Below are 17,984 nucleotides of genomic sequence, written 5' to 3'. Positions count from 1 at the left end.
ACAATTCATGTACCATCACTAGATCAGCAAAAAGGATGTGAAAAGAACTGGTATGGAGGCGCAACACTCTAAGCTACTAGAAGATGTAGATCAAAGTCCAATGTGTGATGGTGAAAGCACTTCTTTATTATTTTTTCAGAAATTAAAAACCAGCAATGGAATACGCGTTTCGGGGAAGAACCCCTTCGTCAGTTCGGCTGGATAGGACAACAGGATGCCTAGGGGTGACACGATTCCAAAGATATATAGGATGTGTCGGAGGTCCTGTGTGCAGGAGGACAGGGGAGAAAAAAGTGCTTTAACAACTTGTTAAAGCACTTTTTTCTCCATACCAGTTCTTTTCACATCCTTTTTGCTACACTTACGCCCACACTGGTGGAGCGTCATCTGGTTGGCAGCACCTCCACCATTCAAAATACTCAATCATTGAAAACTCTTTGTACTCCATAAATATTCCACTACCCTCACTGGGTCTTGCTCCACCCTCCTTTTTCATTTCTTTTAATCACTAGATCAGGGCACTCATGATGAAAACACTGGATTGTGTAGAGGTTATAACACAACTAACTTATCACCGCTGAGACCCCCACCGATCTTAAGAAAGGAGATCCCATGTCTCCCTCTTCTCATCACGCCCCCTCCATAGTGACAGGTGATTGAACGGAGTGGCAGTTGCACATAGCCCCATTTATTTCAATGGAAACAGAGTAGAAGCACTCAGACATCCCAATGGACATGAATGGAGAGATCTCACACAAGCGTGAGCACAACTCCAGGCGGAAACAGGACCCTAGTTTTTGGGATTGGTGAGGGTCTTGCCGCTGAAATAGGTGGTAAAAGTATATTATGGTTCAACCCCCTTTAACAGGCATACATATGAAAACTTTATTATAGCATGTGCAGAGGTGCAGCTAAGCTTTTCTACAACTGGGATTGTCTTCCTTAGTCCTGTATCTAAAATCCCATGGCCAAGGCAGAGGCTTCTTGGCACCCTTCTCGCACGTGCCAAGCAGTTATGACCCTGTGTTTTTTTTGCATTGTAGCTCTTGTATAACTATTAACCCCTTCCAATCCACTGTCTGTCATCTTCCTACATTCTGATTGAAGCTTCTACAGCTCCAATGTCAGAAGACGTCCGACAGGGTATTCTTACCGTCTATTGCCAGCCACTCCGCTGTCGGAGCCTCTCTGGCGCACAGACACTGGTTTTAGTCAGCAGATGGCACCGTTGTATAACAGCAATAAGAGAAAAAGTCTTTTAGGAAACCCTGAATCCAAAATTGGATTGGAAAGGGTTAATACTGTACCACAAAAACTTAAAAAGGGGGATTCACATCTCAGTTTTTCATAGCCAAGATGGGAAACTGCCGCCATGGCTCTCAGCCACCCAGCGTAGTTTCCGCAGTTCTCATTGAAGTCAATGGAAGCTAAGCTCTTGGCTGCTTCCGACAGGTGGGAATACCCCTTTAATTCCCAAGTAAGTATTCTCCAACAAATTCGAGTATTCTCTTTATAAAAAACGGTTTTATTTTACATACTGATCACCTGCTCTTGTACAGGCATCAAGTGTAACATAAAATGGTGTTAAATATATGAACCAACAGCCCCTCGTTTCCATTAGATAAGCATCATCATAATCACTTAAAATAAATGCACTAATTAGTGTTTTAATCCTTTACTATACAAACGATATTACATGATTGTTTAGTTGTGAAAACACAATGAGTGACAGCGAGACTGCCAAACACTGCCTTTTTTTTTAACCTAGTACACAAACTTACAGAATTCGAGTTAAATTGGCTTTGAAAAGACTTATAAAAAGATACAATTCCATAGTTTCTGTATAAAGCCCTTTAAAAAAAATGATTTGCCTCGTTAAACACAATGCAGGTAATAAAGCGGAATGATGGCACCGCCGTTAAAGAAACAAAACAGTAACGTTTCAGGCGCTGTAAACAAAATTACTGAATGCCTTCCTGTTATAGAATGAATCAAACCTTTACAAGTTGCATCATCAAATGTAGCGCAGAATAGAACAGATCTCCTTGATGTAGCGTTAGAGAAGTAACGTCATGAGAAAGAAAAAAAGTTCATTTATTGCCAGATATGTGTCAGCTGCGAGTATGAAATCTTGCATGAGCATATAGGACCGGCCAGCTACACGCCGGGGGTCTTATGCCTTCACCACAGTAAATAAAAGTGTCTGCATACAGTCATTAAAAACATTCACATTTTGTCTCCAGTCACCTCACGCTAGTCATCCGTTGTAATCAAAGAAAAGCCAAAGTGCCATTGCAAAATCTGCACTAATGGAATCCCCAATTATGTGATATGTGGGAAAAAAATAACTTTAGATTGAAATGAGTTTTACGACTTTAGATCATTTCTAATATACCTTCTGCATCAATTCTTCACGGCTTTCAAGATCTCCGTTTGCGTCAAAAGTCTGCCCTGGTCATGTGATGATCACACACCTACATAGCATATATTAGACACATGGGTGCTCGGATCAGAGCGGCCGTCTTCTATTATATGGCCAGGACAGATTTTTATCCCATGGAAGTAAAAAAAAATGTTTTTTACTATATGGTTGCATGCAAAGATCTTGCAAAGCAATCTAGAAAGTATATTGGAAAACGGCATCATTTCATTCTACAAGGAATAAGCTTTATTTTGTGAAACTTTAACCCCCTTAAGTCTTTCCTCTACAAAAAAAATATAAGTCCAGAAAACAAAAAGTAGGAAAAGATTGCATAAAGATGATTATCCCCACTTACGGTCTCCGCTCCTGATTAACCTGCTCACCCAAGCGAACCCATATGCCATTATGATGGGTAAGAGACTATATACCCTGGAACTGCCGTTCTTTAGAGATGTTCAGAGCAGTATAAAAGCCTTCAAAGGCAAAACCCGTGATACTGCAGAGAGCAAAACTAAGGAGCCAAGTACTCTCAAGGACATCCGTGACAGCAGTGCCACCGCAGCAATACCACTCAAGAAAAACCATGGAGAGAGGCAGCACAATTTTTGCCTCCAGCAGGTCATTTCTTTGAGTCTGCAATCCATTACATAAATATTTTCTCACGTAAAACCTACAGCAAGTCAGAGTTAATGACAGGATTCAATAGGAAAACCGGTAAGAAGTGCGTCATCACTTCCCATCGGCAATCTGTATGTATATGGCAGTGTAGAGGGATCTATGGCCGATCTGAGTGTCAAGAAGATAACAGACTGGAGGAGGATTAGCATTTAATCAAATAGAAATGAAACCTTTTTGAAAAGGAATGAAATGTTTGGTCCAGCAAGTCCTCATTTTGTGATCTTGAAATGTACTGAAACACTAGGCTGGACGCTACGCTGAACAGCGCCGCATGGCTTTCTGCACCATCGATACCAACAGACTTTTCTTTGGGACCTGCTCTGAATCACATGATTTGTCCATTTACAATACTTTCAAAGTGGTTTTGTGCAACTGTACTGTGGATTTCCAGTTCGCCATAAGCATGCAGAGTGATCACGACTCTCCTTTTTCCTCATAGAAACAGGTAAGAACTTATGCAAAAGTCTTGCTTATACTTTTGGCAGATTTGTGCATTTGATGTCCAGTCTTTAATCTTATAGATTGTCGCCTGGTTGGTACTGTGGCTCTGTTGCAGTAAAGTAGTCTTCTAAAAAGGACTGAATATATTCAAAGGTTGGTCTTTCATCTGGGTCCTTCTTCCAGCACAGCTTCATTAATTCATGCAGGGATTCTGGGCAGCCCTGAGGACAGGGCATTCTATAACCCCGCTCCACTTGTTCCAGCACCTCCCTGTTCACCATCCCTATAAAAAGGAGAGCACACCATTTATTACATAATGACAAGCAAGGTTTATAGAATTGTAATCTATACTGAAACCAAATTGAAATTGTCCACCTTTGCACTCAACTGTTTTTTATAGTTCAGCTTCTATGCAAACCTATAAATCTCCATGGTAACAGACTACAAACAAACCCTGTGTAGTCTGATCCTGCAGTTACACCTTCCTACTTCTTGCTACTTTTCTATACAAGCAAGGTAGAAGTGGAAGTCAATACAATTCTACTAAAATCCATCAAGTTCTCGTAAGATCCTTCTGGTTACCCGGATAGGTAGGAATGTCACTGTAGAACTTATAAATGACCCCCTGGCTGTACAGCCAGCTTTTCCTGCCAGTAATTTCACTTGCTTTATAAGTTTGGCGCAGTTCTAGCCAACCACATAATTCCATCCATATCTCAATAGTGACCAGTACAGTCATCCCTCAAGTTACAAAGGCTGCAGAATACAGTATTTTCAACATACATTAGTCTTTCCTGGGCAAGTGAAACCAAATTCAAAATACGTCACAGACAGCTCGGATCTGTGACATGCATTCTGCTTGAAAATCTAGTTAATCAGAATGGGCAATTCACTGGTAAAACCCCTGCGTATTACTGAAGTATTGGCATAGATTTTCTACTCCACACAGTGTCATACTACATGTTCTGTACTACCTTTTACCTGTGCCATAATCAGTGACTCCTTTGGACACCAGGAGAAGGCGGCTCCATGTTATTCTTCTGGCACACTATCGTGTTCTGTACAGGACCTTAAGAAAGCTCCTGTCCCTTATGAAGGTCGCTGGCATCTTCCAGCAGCCATATCTGTCCGTAATACTTTACAATGTGCTTTATCTTAACTATCTGCAGAATTTTATTTAGTCTTCATTCTGTGTTACTTTTGGTTGACATTCTGAAAGTTTCAGAACCAATTACCAGATTCCATAGTTATGGCTTTATCATACAATATTTACAACAATAAACCGATTAATGTTAACTTGAGGGATGACTGTACTATCAAAGTTTATATGAACACATACGTTGTATACATGGCAGTAAATGCACAAAAATATTACTACAGAAAGTGGTTTGATACGGTACCTGGATATGGCACTCTTCCTTTGGTAACCAGCTCCGTCAGGAGTATCCCAAATGACCAGACATCAGACTTTATTGTAAATCGCCCATATAAAGCAGCTTCAGGAGCCGTCCACTTGATGGGAAATTTTGCTCCTAAATAGGAAAACAAACCAATAAGAGGAAAAACTAAAAGATTTCAAAGCAATGGCCAACAGGTCTGTGCGATATGCTGTAAAGGCCGTTTAGTCCTAATGAATGATCTCAGACAATCGGATACGATCACAATCTAACCATCCTTGACTATAAAAAAAGACTCTCAGCCACAAAGATGAAAAAGGAGAAGTCGCAAGTGTGAATTATTATGAAAAAGTGGGGGTGATCTGACAAACCTGTATCATCATAGTACATATTAGTTATTCAAGTACAGCAAAGTGCATTTCCAAAAGGCATTGTCTGTGACAGAGCATTTCCCTCCGGTGAATGGCACACTGTGTCTTGTGGCCATCTCTGTACAAATCTATCCATACCACCCCATCTAAAAATGTGTGGAGATTAGAATTATCCCAAGAGTATTATCCGCCTTTCTCCTTCCATAAAGGACATAAAAGCCCTCACTACCTCCAGCTCAAAAACATCTGAGACACCATCTTTCCTCAACCTAGAGTCAACAAAAATGCTAGTACATGCCCTCATCTCCTGTTTAGACTACTGCAACATCCTTCTCTGTGGCCTCCCATCCAATGCAGTTGTGTCCCATCAAGCCACCCATCTGGTACCCAGGATGACAAGAGCAAGCGGTGAGTCATGTGGGTACTGGACTTTGCAGTTGTCTTGGGCAGCAGCCTATCTGTAGAGGTCTAGGATATAAGGTTTGCTCGGTATGCGGGAGTCCACCCAACATTAGTGAGCAGTAAAGGACTAAAACAGAGTGGTTTCAAGTAGGATACTCAGTTTAGCGCTGAGAGACAGGAGCTCACCAACCGTCCGTCCTCTCGCCTCAAGTGCTAGGCCACACCCCATTAACAAATTATTTTAATCTTTTGAAAATGTTGATGGTATATACTCGTGTGTCCTGTAGGGGTTTACGGAAACAAAGATGTAAAAAGGAAAACTATACCTTGTCTTGCTGTATATTCATTATCTTCTATCAATCTGGCCAAACCAAAATCAGCAATTTTGCATACAAGATTGTCCCCCACCAAGATGTTAGCAGCTCTGAGGTCTCTGTGGATATAGTTCATCCTTTCAATGTACGCCATGCCATCTGCAATCTAGGGGAAAAAAGCAACAGGTTAAAGTCTAGTTTTGCTGGCATTGAGTCAAGCAGGATTCAGACAGAACAAAGTATACTTACTTGTGCAGCCATGTCAACAAGCTGGGGTAACTTTAGATATTTCCCATCTCCCTCTTTAAGGAAGTCTAATAGGCTACCTGTTTTACAACAACAGGAAAAAAGAGAATTAGTAAAGTATTAGAGAATGAACACACTACACAATATATATTTACTAAGTATCTCTAAGTGGTTGTAGAGAATTAGAAACACAGAGCTGCTATCTTCTAGAAACAGTCTCACAGCTTTGTATGGACTGTGTTGGATATTGCAGCTCAGCTCCAAGGGAGAGATTAGAGCTGCAATACCGGATAAAACCTCTGGACAAGGGTGGAGACATTTCTGGAAGAAAGTAGCCATGTATTTCTAATCTTGCACTAAATCTTTAATTTTTCTTGTGTTAGTCAATTTTGAATTCTCCTCTGTACTAAAGCTAGACAGAACAGCTGTATTACCTAGCAAAGGGCATGATGCCTTCTGTTATGTCCCATGTCAACACAATGGGTAAGGCAAAGTCTAATGACTTCACCTGAGAAGTTACGTTACCCATAGCAATCAATCACATGCCAAAATGGCCTCTGCGAATAGAGCCCAAGTGATGCCTTTATGTCAGATAAACGACGGGGCCAGTCAAACAGAAAAGCAAAAAACTTTCCATAGGCCATACCAGGTATTACTGCTAAGCTTCATTAAAGTGAAATTTTATTTCTGCCAACAGGGTTTAAAATTTTTATAGGTTAAGTTAAAGTGCACCCTATCATTTCATAAAAAACTTTAGACATGTCAAAGTCTTGATTGGTGGAAATCCAGGTACCAAGACCTCCACCAAGCATGAAAATACAGAAATGCTCCGCCCCTGCAGCGGTGATGACTTTTCTTGGCCTCAGGGCACAGGTAGGACACCAACATTCAGAGCGGAGCACTAGCGCCTCTTTGTTCCAGTAGTCTATGGGGATCTCCGCACCCGGACACCACTGATCAAAACGCTTGAAAACTTTTATGAAGTGATAGTGTTATAGGTTATGGTGCAATCATGAGTGAATCCAGTCCACATTAAAGGGACCTTTTACACGAGCTGATATCGTTCAGTTTTACGCATGCATAACCTGAACGATGATCGGCCAGTGTAAAAAGGAAGTCCCTCATCCTTGAATGACTGCCTGTTTACTGTGAATGGAGGCAGGCACAATCCCCGGATCGCTCCGCCTTCATTCTCTGAGCGACGATCGATCCTGCGTAGAAGCACGGGAATGATCATCGCTGAAAAAGACCTAAATATCTCTGGACAGATAAAAGTTGATGATAATGGTCAAAATATCCTCCTAAATGAAGACAAAAGTCTGCAGGAAGACCAAGTGTCCTTTCCACATACTTTTACAGAGCGGCGTTAACGAGTTGCAGAAGGTAAATGCCTCCACTAACAGACAGCAGTCTCCAGCCCGCCCCATGTTTCTGATTCCTTCAAAGCCATTCCTGTCAATTTATGTTCTAAATAACCCAGCAATGTAATTAGGAAACTCAGCAGCTTCTTTTGGCTCAAGCACTGGGATTTTAGATCTTAAGAAGCCACAGAATTGAATATAAGCTCAAGTTACAGATATGTCATATTTACATTTGGTATGTCTCCGTTGGTTAACATATGCTTTGGAACGGGCTGATCATTATCTCGCCAGAGGATACATATGAGCCGATATGACATAAGCTAGAACTGTGTCCTGTAACAGCTCTCTCATATATAATTAGATGTCGCCCTGTGACCTGGGAAGGAGGGGGGCTGAGTGGTTCTGATGGAGACCCTTTAAGACTTAAGATAAAAGGTTCACAGGGTCAGACCCAGAAGATGCAATCAAGACTGCAGTTGTGTGCAAGCCTCAGCATCTCTCGCCAATCTAATTAGTAAGAGGTCTGCTCTTCGCTTTATTCCTTATTATTGTTATATCGGGTTTGCCTCATGCATGTCATTTTTATTACACCGATTTTGCAACCTTCTGCGACCAAAGTACTCAAGTTTATTAAATCTTAATTTGAGAAATTTGTTCCTTGCTGCACTAAAGCTACTCATAATCTCGAAGAAGCAAGACATCGCCTGGCCATGTTAACCCTGTCAATGCCAGTGTGGAAGTAGTTACCCTGTTTGATGCTAGGCAGATCTGGTGTGCCTGGGCAGTATCACGAGTATCTGGTTGGCCTAACATGGCAAGGGGTGGCAGCAATGTGTGTGGATGTATAGACTGGTTTTAAGGGGCGCTTGACTAATTTTTAGGCTAATACAAAAAGTGCATGTTAGAGGGTGTGTGGAAATCTGGTTTTCCTTTTACAGTCACATCTAGTTCACGGGTGCAGCGATTGTGACAGATATTTACCCCCTGTTAATATTAAAATTATGAATGTATTAAGGGTTATTTAAAAAAAAAAAAATCCCCGAAAAAGGGAATATACAACACCCCCCCCCCCCCCAAAAAAAAACAAACAAAAAAAAAAAACAACAACAAAGGAAACACAGAGTGTGGCCATGAACTAACCAACGTACTAATATAAGAGGGCAGGCAGAATCACCACATCCCTCAACCTTCATGCAGACAGCCAACCTGCTAAATAAAGGAGCATTGCACAGGTGAAGGTACTGAGTAGGAGCCACTCACACACCGACCTTATGCTGAGGGGGGCGGCTGCTTAGTACCATACTTGCACATAGATATCGCATACAAGGACGAAGACCCTTGACATGGGCTTGTGAGCTTGTTTATTTTGGCCAAAATATTAACCAATGCCTTGTATTTATCAGTATGGGCATCATTCATGGCCCAATAGCATTTTCACATGGAAACAGTTTCGCATCACTGCGGGGGTTCCCTTCTTTCCTGCCCTGGCAGGAGATTGCAATGTTCTCCTATTGTTTTGAATGGGGCCAGAGCTGCTGCTGGGAGCATGTGGAAACCCCTAGATCCGACAGTCTCACATCCCTGCAGGGCTGAAGGAACCCCCTGCTGTCACAGCCGCGGCAGGGGATCGCGATGTTCTCCCATTGTTTTGAATGGCGCTGGTGCTGCTGTCGCCGGCACCATCGCAAACAATGGACGAAATTGCAAAAAGAGGGAACATGCTGCGATTTATTTTTGGTGCAGCATTGCAGGAGTGAAAACATTGCGAATGCAAATGAAACCATTGAAAATCATTGGTTTCATAATCCTGCTTTTTCACTCACTCTGGCATTGCTAGAAAATCGTGCATTTTCTCGCCACTGTGAAGGAGCCCTAACATGCAGTGCGGCTTTGAACACTGTGGGAGCCCAGGGTGCCAGTCTCGTTCACCTATATGGTGCAGGACAGCTTGCTGGATTGAAATATGGCATAATAAGTTGTAAGCCTGCATGGTGCACTGCACGCTGGCCCTTTGCATGCTATATCTGTGTCCTGGTACTAAGCAGCCGCCCCCCTCAGTATAATGAAGGTATGCGAGTGGCTCCTCCATTTAGCAGCTGAGGGTTGTGGTGCTTCTGCCTGCCCTCTTGTATTAGTACATTGGGAGGTACATGGCTGCTTTCTGTGATTATTTTTCATAAAGTGTTTACAAGTAAGGTTTCTTTGATACAATGCTTTCAGTGACTTACATGCACTAGATTTAGTCGAAATAATTGAATTTGCAATATTTCCTACTCTACAGTGAACAATTACCGCAAACTGTTCTACAAGCTGTCACAACAAAAATAGCAAGGTACCGCGGTAGCCAGAAAAATCAGCTGCAGCTAGTTTGTCAAATAGGACTCGCCTTTCGTCATGAACTCTGTAACAATGTAGATGGGCTCCTCAGACACCACCGCATACAGAGGGACTAGTTTATCGTGCCGGAGTTTTTTCATAATCTGTGCCTCTTGCAGGAAGGCTTCGGGCATCATTGTTCCAGGCTTAAGGGTTTTGATTGCTACTTTCGTAGTTCCATTCCAAGTTCCTGTATAACAAACCCATCAACAAGTCAACAAAAATAAGGAAGAAAAAGAACAGAACAAGTTACAAAATTACCATTCATCTGTTTCTCGTTCCATGAAAGCTCGCTGCTACTGAACGGACTAAGCATGCCTTAACATTGTAGATGGCCAGAACAGGTTTAGCCCTTCTACATGTTATTCTTCATGGCGCTAACATCTTCTCCATCCGTTTGCCAGGGCTCAGCGTACTGCAATTTCCAACCTAACTCCAAAGCATATTCCAAGTAAGCGTGTACGAGATTAGGAGCATTTTTGCAACATGCTTCAGATTATATAAAATGTGATTGTTCTCAGCAAGAGAAACGACGTAATCTTGTAGATATGATACCTTTTAATGGCTAACAAAAATACAATCTCTTGCTGAGAACAATCACATTTTGCTCTACTGGCTAACACGGTCTCTTGCTGAGAACAATCACATTTTGCTCTACTGGCTAACACGGTACCAGATCTTTGTTTTCAGATTATATATTCACTTTCCATCACTCATAACATACTCCAAATGAAGTCCCATCTTAAATGCGATGTTCTATTTACCCCTTCTGGTTTTAAATAGTATCAAAGAGGAAACATTTGCTTATTGCAGTTTGAGACAAATTCGTTACTTTAGTAAGTTTAGCAAATTCCAGACTGTATGAAGTCGCCCAATCTCTGAACACTCACGGCTATATTAGATCATTCCAGAAGGATAGTCGTGTGGTTTTAGTGATTTATGAAGGGGCATTCGATTTTACAAACACTTTTGGCTGAGTGACAGAAGATGACACAATACGATGATCCCTCAAGTTACAGCCACCTCAGAGTAAAATACTCCCAACACACAACGGTCTACGGATCATTGGAACTGACCATATATTCAACATACAGGGCGAAAGTTATTAAGGCCGGCATTTTTAAACAGCTATCTTAGGGTCCTTTCACATGGATGAACTACCCAAGCAGAGATATACACCGATCAGGCCTTCATTTCTGGTATAGTTTATAAATTTCACAGAAATGCATTGGCCTGGGGAGGCCATGTCACACCCCCATTTTTATAAAGGCGGTACAGACAGCAACAGTTGTGAATCTCTGCACAATTCCATACTTGCGCAACAATTTACAACTCCCAGGGCTGCCTTGAGAGACTGCCTATCAAGCCATCCCCGTGGGGTGGCTTGATAGGCTGCCTGTCAGAATGCAGTATGACGTAATGCTGTAGCATTACATCATACTGCAGGAGCGATCAAAGCATCGCATATTGTAGTCCCCCAGGGGGACTTGAATGTAAAGTGAAAAAAAGAGCAATAAAAGGTTTTTTTTTTCTTTAACAATTAAAAAAAAGTACTAAACTTTAAATCACCCCCCTTTTGCCATATCTATAAATAAAAAGTCTAAATAATAAAACAAAAATACATATTTAGTATCGCCGCATCCGTAAAGGTCCGATCTATCAAAGTAGCGCATGATTTTTCCCACACGGTGAACGTCATCCGAAAAAAAATAAATAAAAATAAAGAACGCTAGAAATGCACTTTTTAAGTCACCCTGTCTTCTAGAAAGAACGCAATAAAAAGTTATCAAAACGTCTTATGTATTCCGAATTAGTACTAACGGGAACTACAGGACATTCCGCAAAAAATGAGCCATCGCTGAACTACGTCGTTGGAAAAATAAAGTTATTGCGCGCACAAGATGACCGCAGAAAACAATTGAAAAAAATTAAATGTCTTTTAAAAAAAAAAAAAAAAAGTAGTATAGTAAAAAAAAAAATAAAACAAAAAAAAAAAACTATAAAAGTTTGGTATCGCAGTAATCATACTGACCCATAGAATAAAGTTATCATGTCATTTTTGTTGCAGTTTGTGTGCCGTAAAAACAAGACGCACTGAAAGATGGCGGAATGTCGATTCTTTTTTTCATTTTAATCCACTTAGAATTTTAAGTTTTTCAGTACATTATATGGTAGTTTAAATAGCACCATTGAAAACTACAACTCTTCCCACAAAAAACAAGCCCTCATACAGCGACGTGGATGGATAAATAATAGATATGAGCGAACGTCCTCAGTAAGGGCGATTTCGCAATCGAGCACCGCGATTTTCGAGTACTTCACTACTCGGGTGAAAAGTACTCGGGTGTGCTGTGGGTGAGCGGGGGTTGCAGCGGGGAGTGGGGGGGGGGAGGGGGGGAGAGGGAGAGGGCTCCCCCCTGTTCCTCGCTGCTACCCCCCACTCCCCTCTGCAACCCCCCGCCCCACAGCGCACCCGAGTACTTTTCACCCGAGTAGTGAAGTACTCGAAAATCGCGGTGCTTGATTGTGAAATCGCCCTTACCGAGTACGTTCGCTCATCTCTAGTAAATAAAGGAGTTATGATTTTTTTTTTTTAAAGGGGGGGGGGGGGGGGGGGGGGAGGGGAGGAAAAAACGAAAATGGGAAAAAAAAAAGGGCAGCATCATGAAGGGGTTAACAGTGTCAGGATAAGATACTTTCTTGGACACCGGGTCCATCTTTGGAAGGAATTCTAGAGAGCCAGAAAAATATTCAAAATGCACTTTCATAAATATTAAAAAGTGAAAGATAACCCCACTACAAAAACCTCTTGCGCGCGCCAAAATGCGTTTTTGCCAAGGAAGAGAGGCGTTTTTGTAACAAAACCGCCCCGCATCTCTGTCAGCCATGGCGGAGGATCAAGTAGTTTCTCCCATTGTTTTCAACGGAGAAACCTTCACATCACGTGTACCTAGCACGCGGTATGATGCTGCCGCTAGTCATATGGGAAAAATGGGACATGTGATGCGAGAGCACACACAAAGATAGAACATGCTGTGATTTGTTTGATGCGGGAAGACATTGCTCATGTGTATGACCCCATTTAGAAGAATGAAGTTCATATTCGTGCATCTCATCAGTTAAAAAGGGCGTCAAAGCTAAAATCAGCAGATATTAAAAATGGAAAAAAATGAAAGACCCCAACTAAACTGCTCTGCAGAATGATGCAGCTTATACTCACCCATCCATACTTCACCAAAGCATCCTTGACCCAATTTAACTTCAAGTCTCAAAGATTCTCTGGGAATTTCCCATGCATCCTTTGCTAATCCCTGGGTTTGTGGTTTCACGGTGGGACATACAGTTGTTAACCTATAGCACAGGCCGTCAGCATGTTCTTCATGAAGAAGAAAAAAAAAAAGGATTACTGAATGCAGTAGAAATAATACACAGGAAACGTGGAAAAATATTACAATACGTTTGGGGTGACAATTTAACTAGGATATTCTGTATTTTTCCCCCTATTTTTATGCTAATTGTGGAGGATGGCCGGTACTTTTTAAAGATTTAAAGATTTTTTTTTTTCATTGTAGGCTACACTACCGTTAAGATGAATGCTCTGCATTTGGGAGGGGTTCCTTATAACTCTAGTTTCTAGTTTCCAAGGAATGAGAAGAATGTGAGATTACCTCATGCTACAATGCCCCTAATGTAATACTCAGAATAGAATGGAGAGCTCCATTAAATCTCTTGTTGGGGGGCGATTTGTGCAACTTAAGAATATTGAATTAAAAAAAAATAATAATAACAAACATATTATATATGAATTTATTTCTTTGAGTGTTGTAACAAAACTGCAGAACGCCCTGTATTAAAGTACGAAAAGTAACGCACTGTAATGAAAAGTAACTTTGAAGTTCTGCCCAATTTACAAAGTGGAAGGGGAATACGTAAACCAGTGTAACACGATCAAACGTTAAGCTCTTACCAGAGTAGTGTTTTACAAGTTTCTGTAGTGATTCAAATTGTGCCCGTGTAGTGATATAATATCCTCCATTGTCAAGTTTTCTGATCTTGTAGTGTTTCACATTGTCGCCTCGCACTTCATCCCAGTCTCGGATGGACAGTGAAAAAGCTCCTAGGAAGGGAAAAAATTGTGCAAGAAGTATTACCAAGACGCCATCATTATGCAAGACGATAACTCTTCCAGGATTGTAAGTAGATTACCATGAAACTAGTCTCAGGTCAGGGAGGAAACTGCTCATGTAAACTAGCCCTATAGGATGGTCAGCAAAGGGTTTAAAAGTGGATAAACTGGAGAATATGGGATCACAAAGAACGAATGGAAACATGGAAGGCTGCAGTTTTTCAAGTAAACTTTGTTGTTTGGCTCCCAAATGAAAATGTTATAAAACTACGTAATGAGACAAACGGGCAAGATCTTAAGGGGTTAAAAACAGCACATCAAATTACCTTTAGTGGTTTCACTCTCCCTAACTAAAAAGGTTCCTCTTTGATTTCCCGGGCTGAGAAGTAATCTCTCTGCGTCTTTTCTCCCCATTTTCCCAAAATACCACCTGTAAATAAAGAATAAAGCATCTGCCATCTCATCTACAAGCAGCACAACATCCCCTTAGTCATCGGCCCCAACAAAGATCCTTCTACACAGGTTACTTGGCTACTAGGATACACATTATAAGTACTATTCATGTTAGAGAAAAGATCGCCTTCATTCCTTATGTTCAATGAAATTTACCATATTATCCTAATAAGCCGCTAGAGTCCAGACAGATTGCAGAGCTTCTTTAACCCCTTAAATACCAAGCTTTGTACCTTAAGCACCAGACACTTTTTAGGGATTTTACTGCCCTATCTTTTTTCCTTCAGTTACCAAAATTATTTTCGCTGCTTTTTCGCCCATAACATAAAGGGCTATATTTTTGAAATCTTTTTCACTGACTTTTTTCCCCCCGTTTTTTTGTTTTATTGGGGTCAAAAGCTTAAAAAAAAAAAAAAAAAAAGTTTTTTTTTTTTTTTTTTTAACATCTATAGTAATTTTTTTTTAAATTCATATATTTACGCTAAAATAAAGTATAGGAATGGGTTCCTTATTTTGTTTCGGACGTTTTGATATATAATATAGACTGTTTTAGTTGGCGTCGGCTATGGGTTATTTTCCTTTTTATGTATATGTTTTTATTTTAATCTGGAATTTTTTTTTACTTATGTAATTACGTTTTTTACCATCTATGTCCTCCATGACGTCATAAGACCTCTGGGTGATATTTACATTTTTTTTTTCTATATGACACGTTCTCACTGCATATGGGGAATCCATATGAGCCCCAGTTACAGGAAAACATCCCCTGTAGTGACAATAGTGACTGGCAGAGCTGATTAGGGTCTGCTGGGATCCTGTAGCTCTGCTGCAGCAAGGAATTCCGGCTGTCACGTGCCCCCCCTTAAAAAATCCTCCTGCCTTCTCCTCCAGGTTATCAGCTGTGACTAAAAGCTGACGAACTGTCCTGCTTCTCGGGCTTTAAACCCGTGCTGTATTTCTACAATCGGCTGGGTTTAAAGCCCAGAACCAAGTGCTGTAAATTTACAGTGCTTGGTCCTAAATGAGTTAAGCAGATTGCAGCCGAATACAATGCTGATGCTCCAAGTAATGCGTCAAAATGCAAAACCTGCCATTCCTTAGCACACCCCGATACCTGGAGCCGTGACGCACAGCCACGGTTCTGAAGGCCAAATGTACTACTATATAGGTGTCTCTACAGAAGTGACCATTAGAGAAATACTGTTAACCTGGAAACTAAATATTGGACAATTAAAAGACCAATTTGGCAGAATGAAAAAAGAAAGATTGGAAATAGAAATTTGTTTATACAAAAATGTAATTTAAATAAGCCATCTTGTGATGACACTTGTTAAATTACTAGTTTCCACCATGATGCCCACTGCAATAATTGCTTCTTATTGTGCCAATATCTAAATGCTAAGCAGATAAATAAACATTGATTATACGTACTCTTCAGCCTGTATGGAGTCCGCCGGGGCTACATAATTACTGGGTATATAACCTGTTTTTCCAGTGGCTATGGATCGAGCTTCCCACCAGTCTCCTTCTCTGAATTAAAAAGGCAAAAAAAAGAAAAGAAATCAATGTACTGTACAAATTAGACGGCCAAGACAACGATCTACATCAACATGAAGGCTTCTTGCAACTGGTCTGCCAGCAGGATTGTCACCTCAGATGTCAGGAGTGCGAAGCGGTACAATGCCAGAAGTATGGCGGCTCACGCGGTCGGTAGATACTGTGCAGGTAAAGGTTTATGTAGCAAAGCAGAAACTGGCATTACGTTGTGTACCATAAAACTGCAAATCAATAATGACTTATCACTGAGTAGCTGCGTCATGTTAGACTGCAGGGGAAGGAGTAATTTCCCTGGGGAATTATTTACCACTGCCTGCTTTGTTGGAAAGGAAGGGAAAAGCGTACAGCTAAATAAACTGCGGTCTGCGAAAATTATACATCAAATGTATCACATCTCACTCCTAATCTGGTACCAGCTTTATATCCATCAACACCTGAGAACGCTCTTATTTACCCCGTATAGTAAATTCACAGGGGTTCTGTTAGTAGACTATTAGCAGCCAGTCCTAAACAGAGAGCTGCTCATATTGGTCATCACTAGTCACCACCTTTAGAAATTGTGGATGGCCCGGACCACATGTGGCACAGAGCAAGTTAAGGCAGCAGAAATGCTCTCGTTCACAACCTGAAGGTTGTGGGTTCAATCCCCGCTTGGTACAAGTAGCCGGCTCAAGATTGATTGACTCAGCCTTCCATCTTTATGAGATTGGTAAAATGAGTAACCATCTTGCTGGGGGGTAAAAGTTGACTGGAGAAGGCAATGGCAAACCACCCCGCAAAAACAGTCTACCAAGAAAAAGGTCACCATAGCAGTCAATCATGACTCGGTGCTTGCACCAGGGGACTTTACCTTATTTTACCTCACTTAGCTGATTAAAAAGAAACTAGAGAATACCCACTTTATGTTAATAATAGACTTGGGTTATGATTTAATTAGTAGGTTTCTGTGTGTGTGTGTATATAATTATAAGTATATAAAATAATGTAATATTGTTCTTGCCCTAATATAAGCAGCATCACTAAACCAGTTAATGCAGGTAACAGGACAACCCCTGTCTATGATAAGGGGTATCAATCACAAATAAGTTGCACACAAAATGAACCCCTATTTGCATTAAACTATAACTTTTATTAAATAGTTGGTGTATTTTATATCTTTCTTTGTGCCATCACCACCACTCGTCTTGTTCGGTAGGTTACTAGGCTATTTTTTCATTGGGTTATTGTCAGAAGTGTTTTTTCTCAAGCTTGGAGTTTGTTATTTTTGTCAGCTAATTAAATACAAAGAATGTGCTATACCCAAACCAGACACACCCAGCTTGTTTGTTATACTATAGAAGCAGGGAATCTTAGGGGTGTCACCCTAATCAGGGCAGTCACCCTGTATAAATATTAACAAAAGAAAAACAAAGAACTTTTGCGCACAGGATTTAGGTACAGTAAAACCTTAGGGCCCATTTAGACAACGATTATTGCTCAAAAGATGTCTTTTGAGCGACAATCGTTGTGTCATTTGCAGCGCAAGATGATCGCTCCAATGTTGAGGGCGCTTGTCTTCTGCATCCAGCTGTTCCCCGCTTGGAGCGCCCAGCTGTTATACAGGAGGATGCAGAAGACAAGTGGGGTGTCCCCGCTCCTCTTCTGCATTCAGCTGTTCTCTGCTCCGAGCGGCTGGCTGTTATACAGCCGAGTGCTCCGAGCAGAGGATGCAGAAGAAAAGCAGGGTGTCCCCGCTTGTCTGCTGCATCCAGCTGTTCCCCCACTCTGAGCGCCTGGCTGTTATACAGCCGAGCGCTCTGAGCAGAGGATGCAGAAGACAAGCAGGGTGTCCCCGCTTGTC

The 17,984-nt window shown here is 41.3% G+C and overlaps 1 protein-coding gene across 1 annotated transcript in view; it reads right to left on the bottom strand.

Moving 5' to 3' along the window:
* Positions 1-1,504: 1,504 nt before the first annotated feature.
* Positions 1,505-17,984, bottom strand: part of YES1 (YES proto-oncogene 1, Src family tyrosine kinase) — a 54,346-nt gene continuing 37,866 nt past the window's right edge. Inside the window, exons 5-13 of the mRNA XM_066579612.1 lie at positions 16,019-16,117; positions 14,461-14,564; positions 13,976-14,125; positions 13,229-13,384; positions 10,015-10,198; positions 6,275-6,347; positions 6,038-6,191; positions 4,942-5,073; positions 1,505-3,824 (exon numbers count right to left, since the gene is read on the bottom strand). Coding sequence (XP_066435709.1) covers positions 3,616-3,824; positions 4,942-5,073; positions 6,038-6,191; positions 6,275-6,347; positions 10,015-10,198; positions 13,229-13,384; positions 13,976-14,125; positions 14,461-14,564; positions 16,019-16,117 — 1,261 coding nt within the window. The 3' untranslated portion in view covers positions 1,505-3,615. The remainder of the gene's footprint in view (positions 3,825-4,941; positions 5,074-6,037; positions 6,192-6,274; positions 6,348-10,014; positions 10,199-13,228; positions 13,385-13,975; positions 14,126-14,460; positions 14,565-16,018; positions 16,118-17,984) is intronic.

Source organism: Eleutherodactylus coqui, chromosome 9, assembly GCF_035609145.1.
Source record: "Eleutherodactylus coqui strain aEleCoq1 chromosome 9, aEleCoq1.hap1, whole genome shotgun sequence".
Taxonomy (NCBI): domain Eukaryota; kingdom Metazoa; phylum Chordata; class Amphibia; order Anura; family Eleutherodactylidae; genus Eleutherodactylus; species Eleutherodactylus coqui.
Note: the sequence above shows the minus strand (reverse complement) of the source record. Positions and strands in the feature narration are given on the sequence as shown.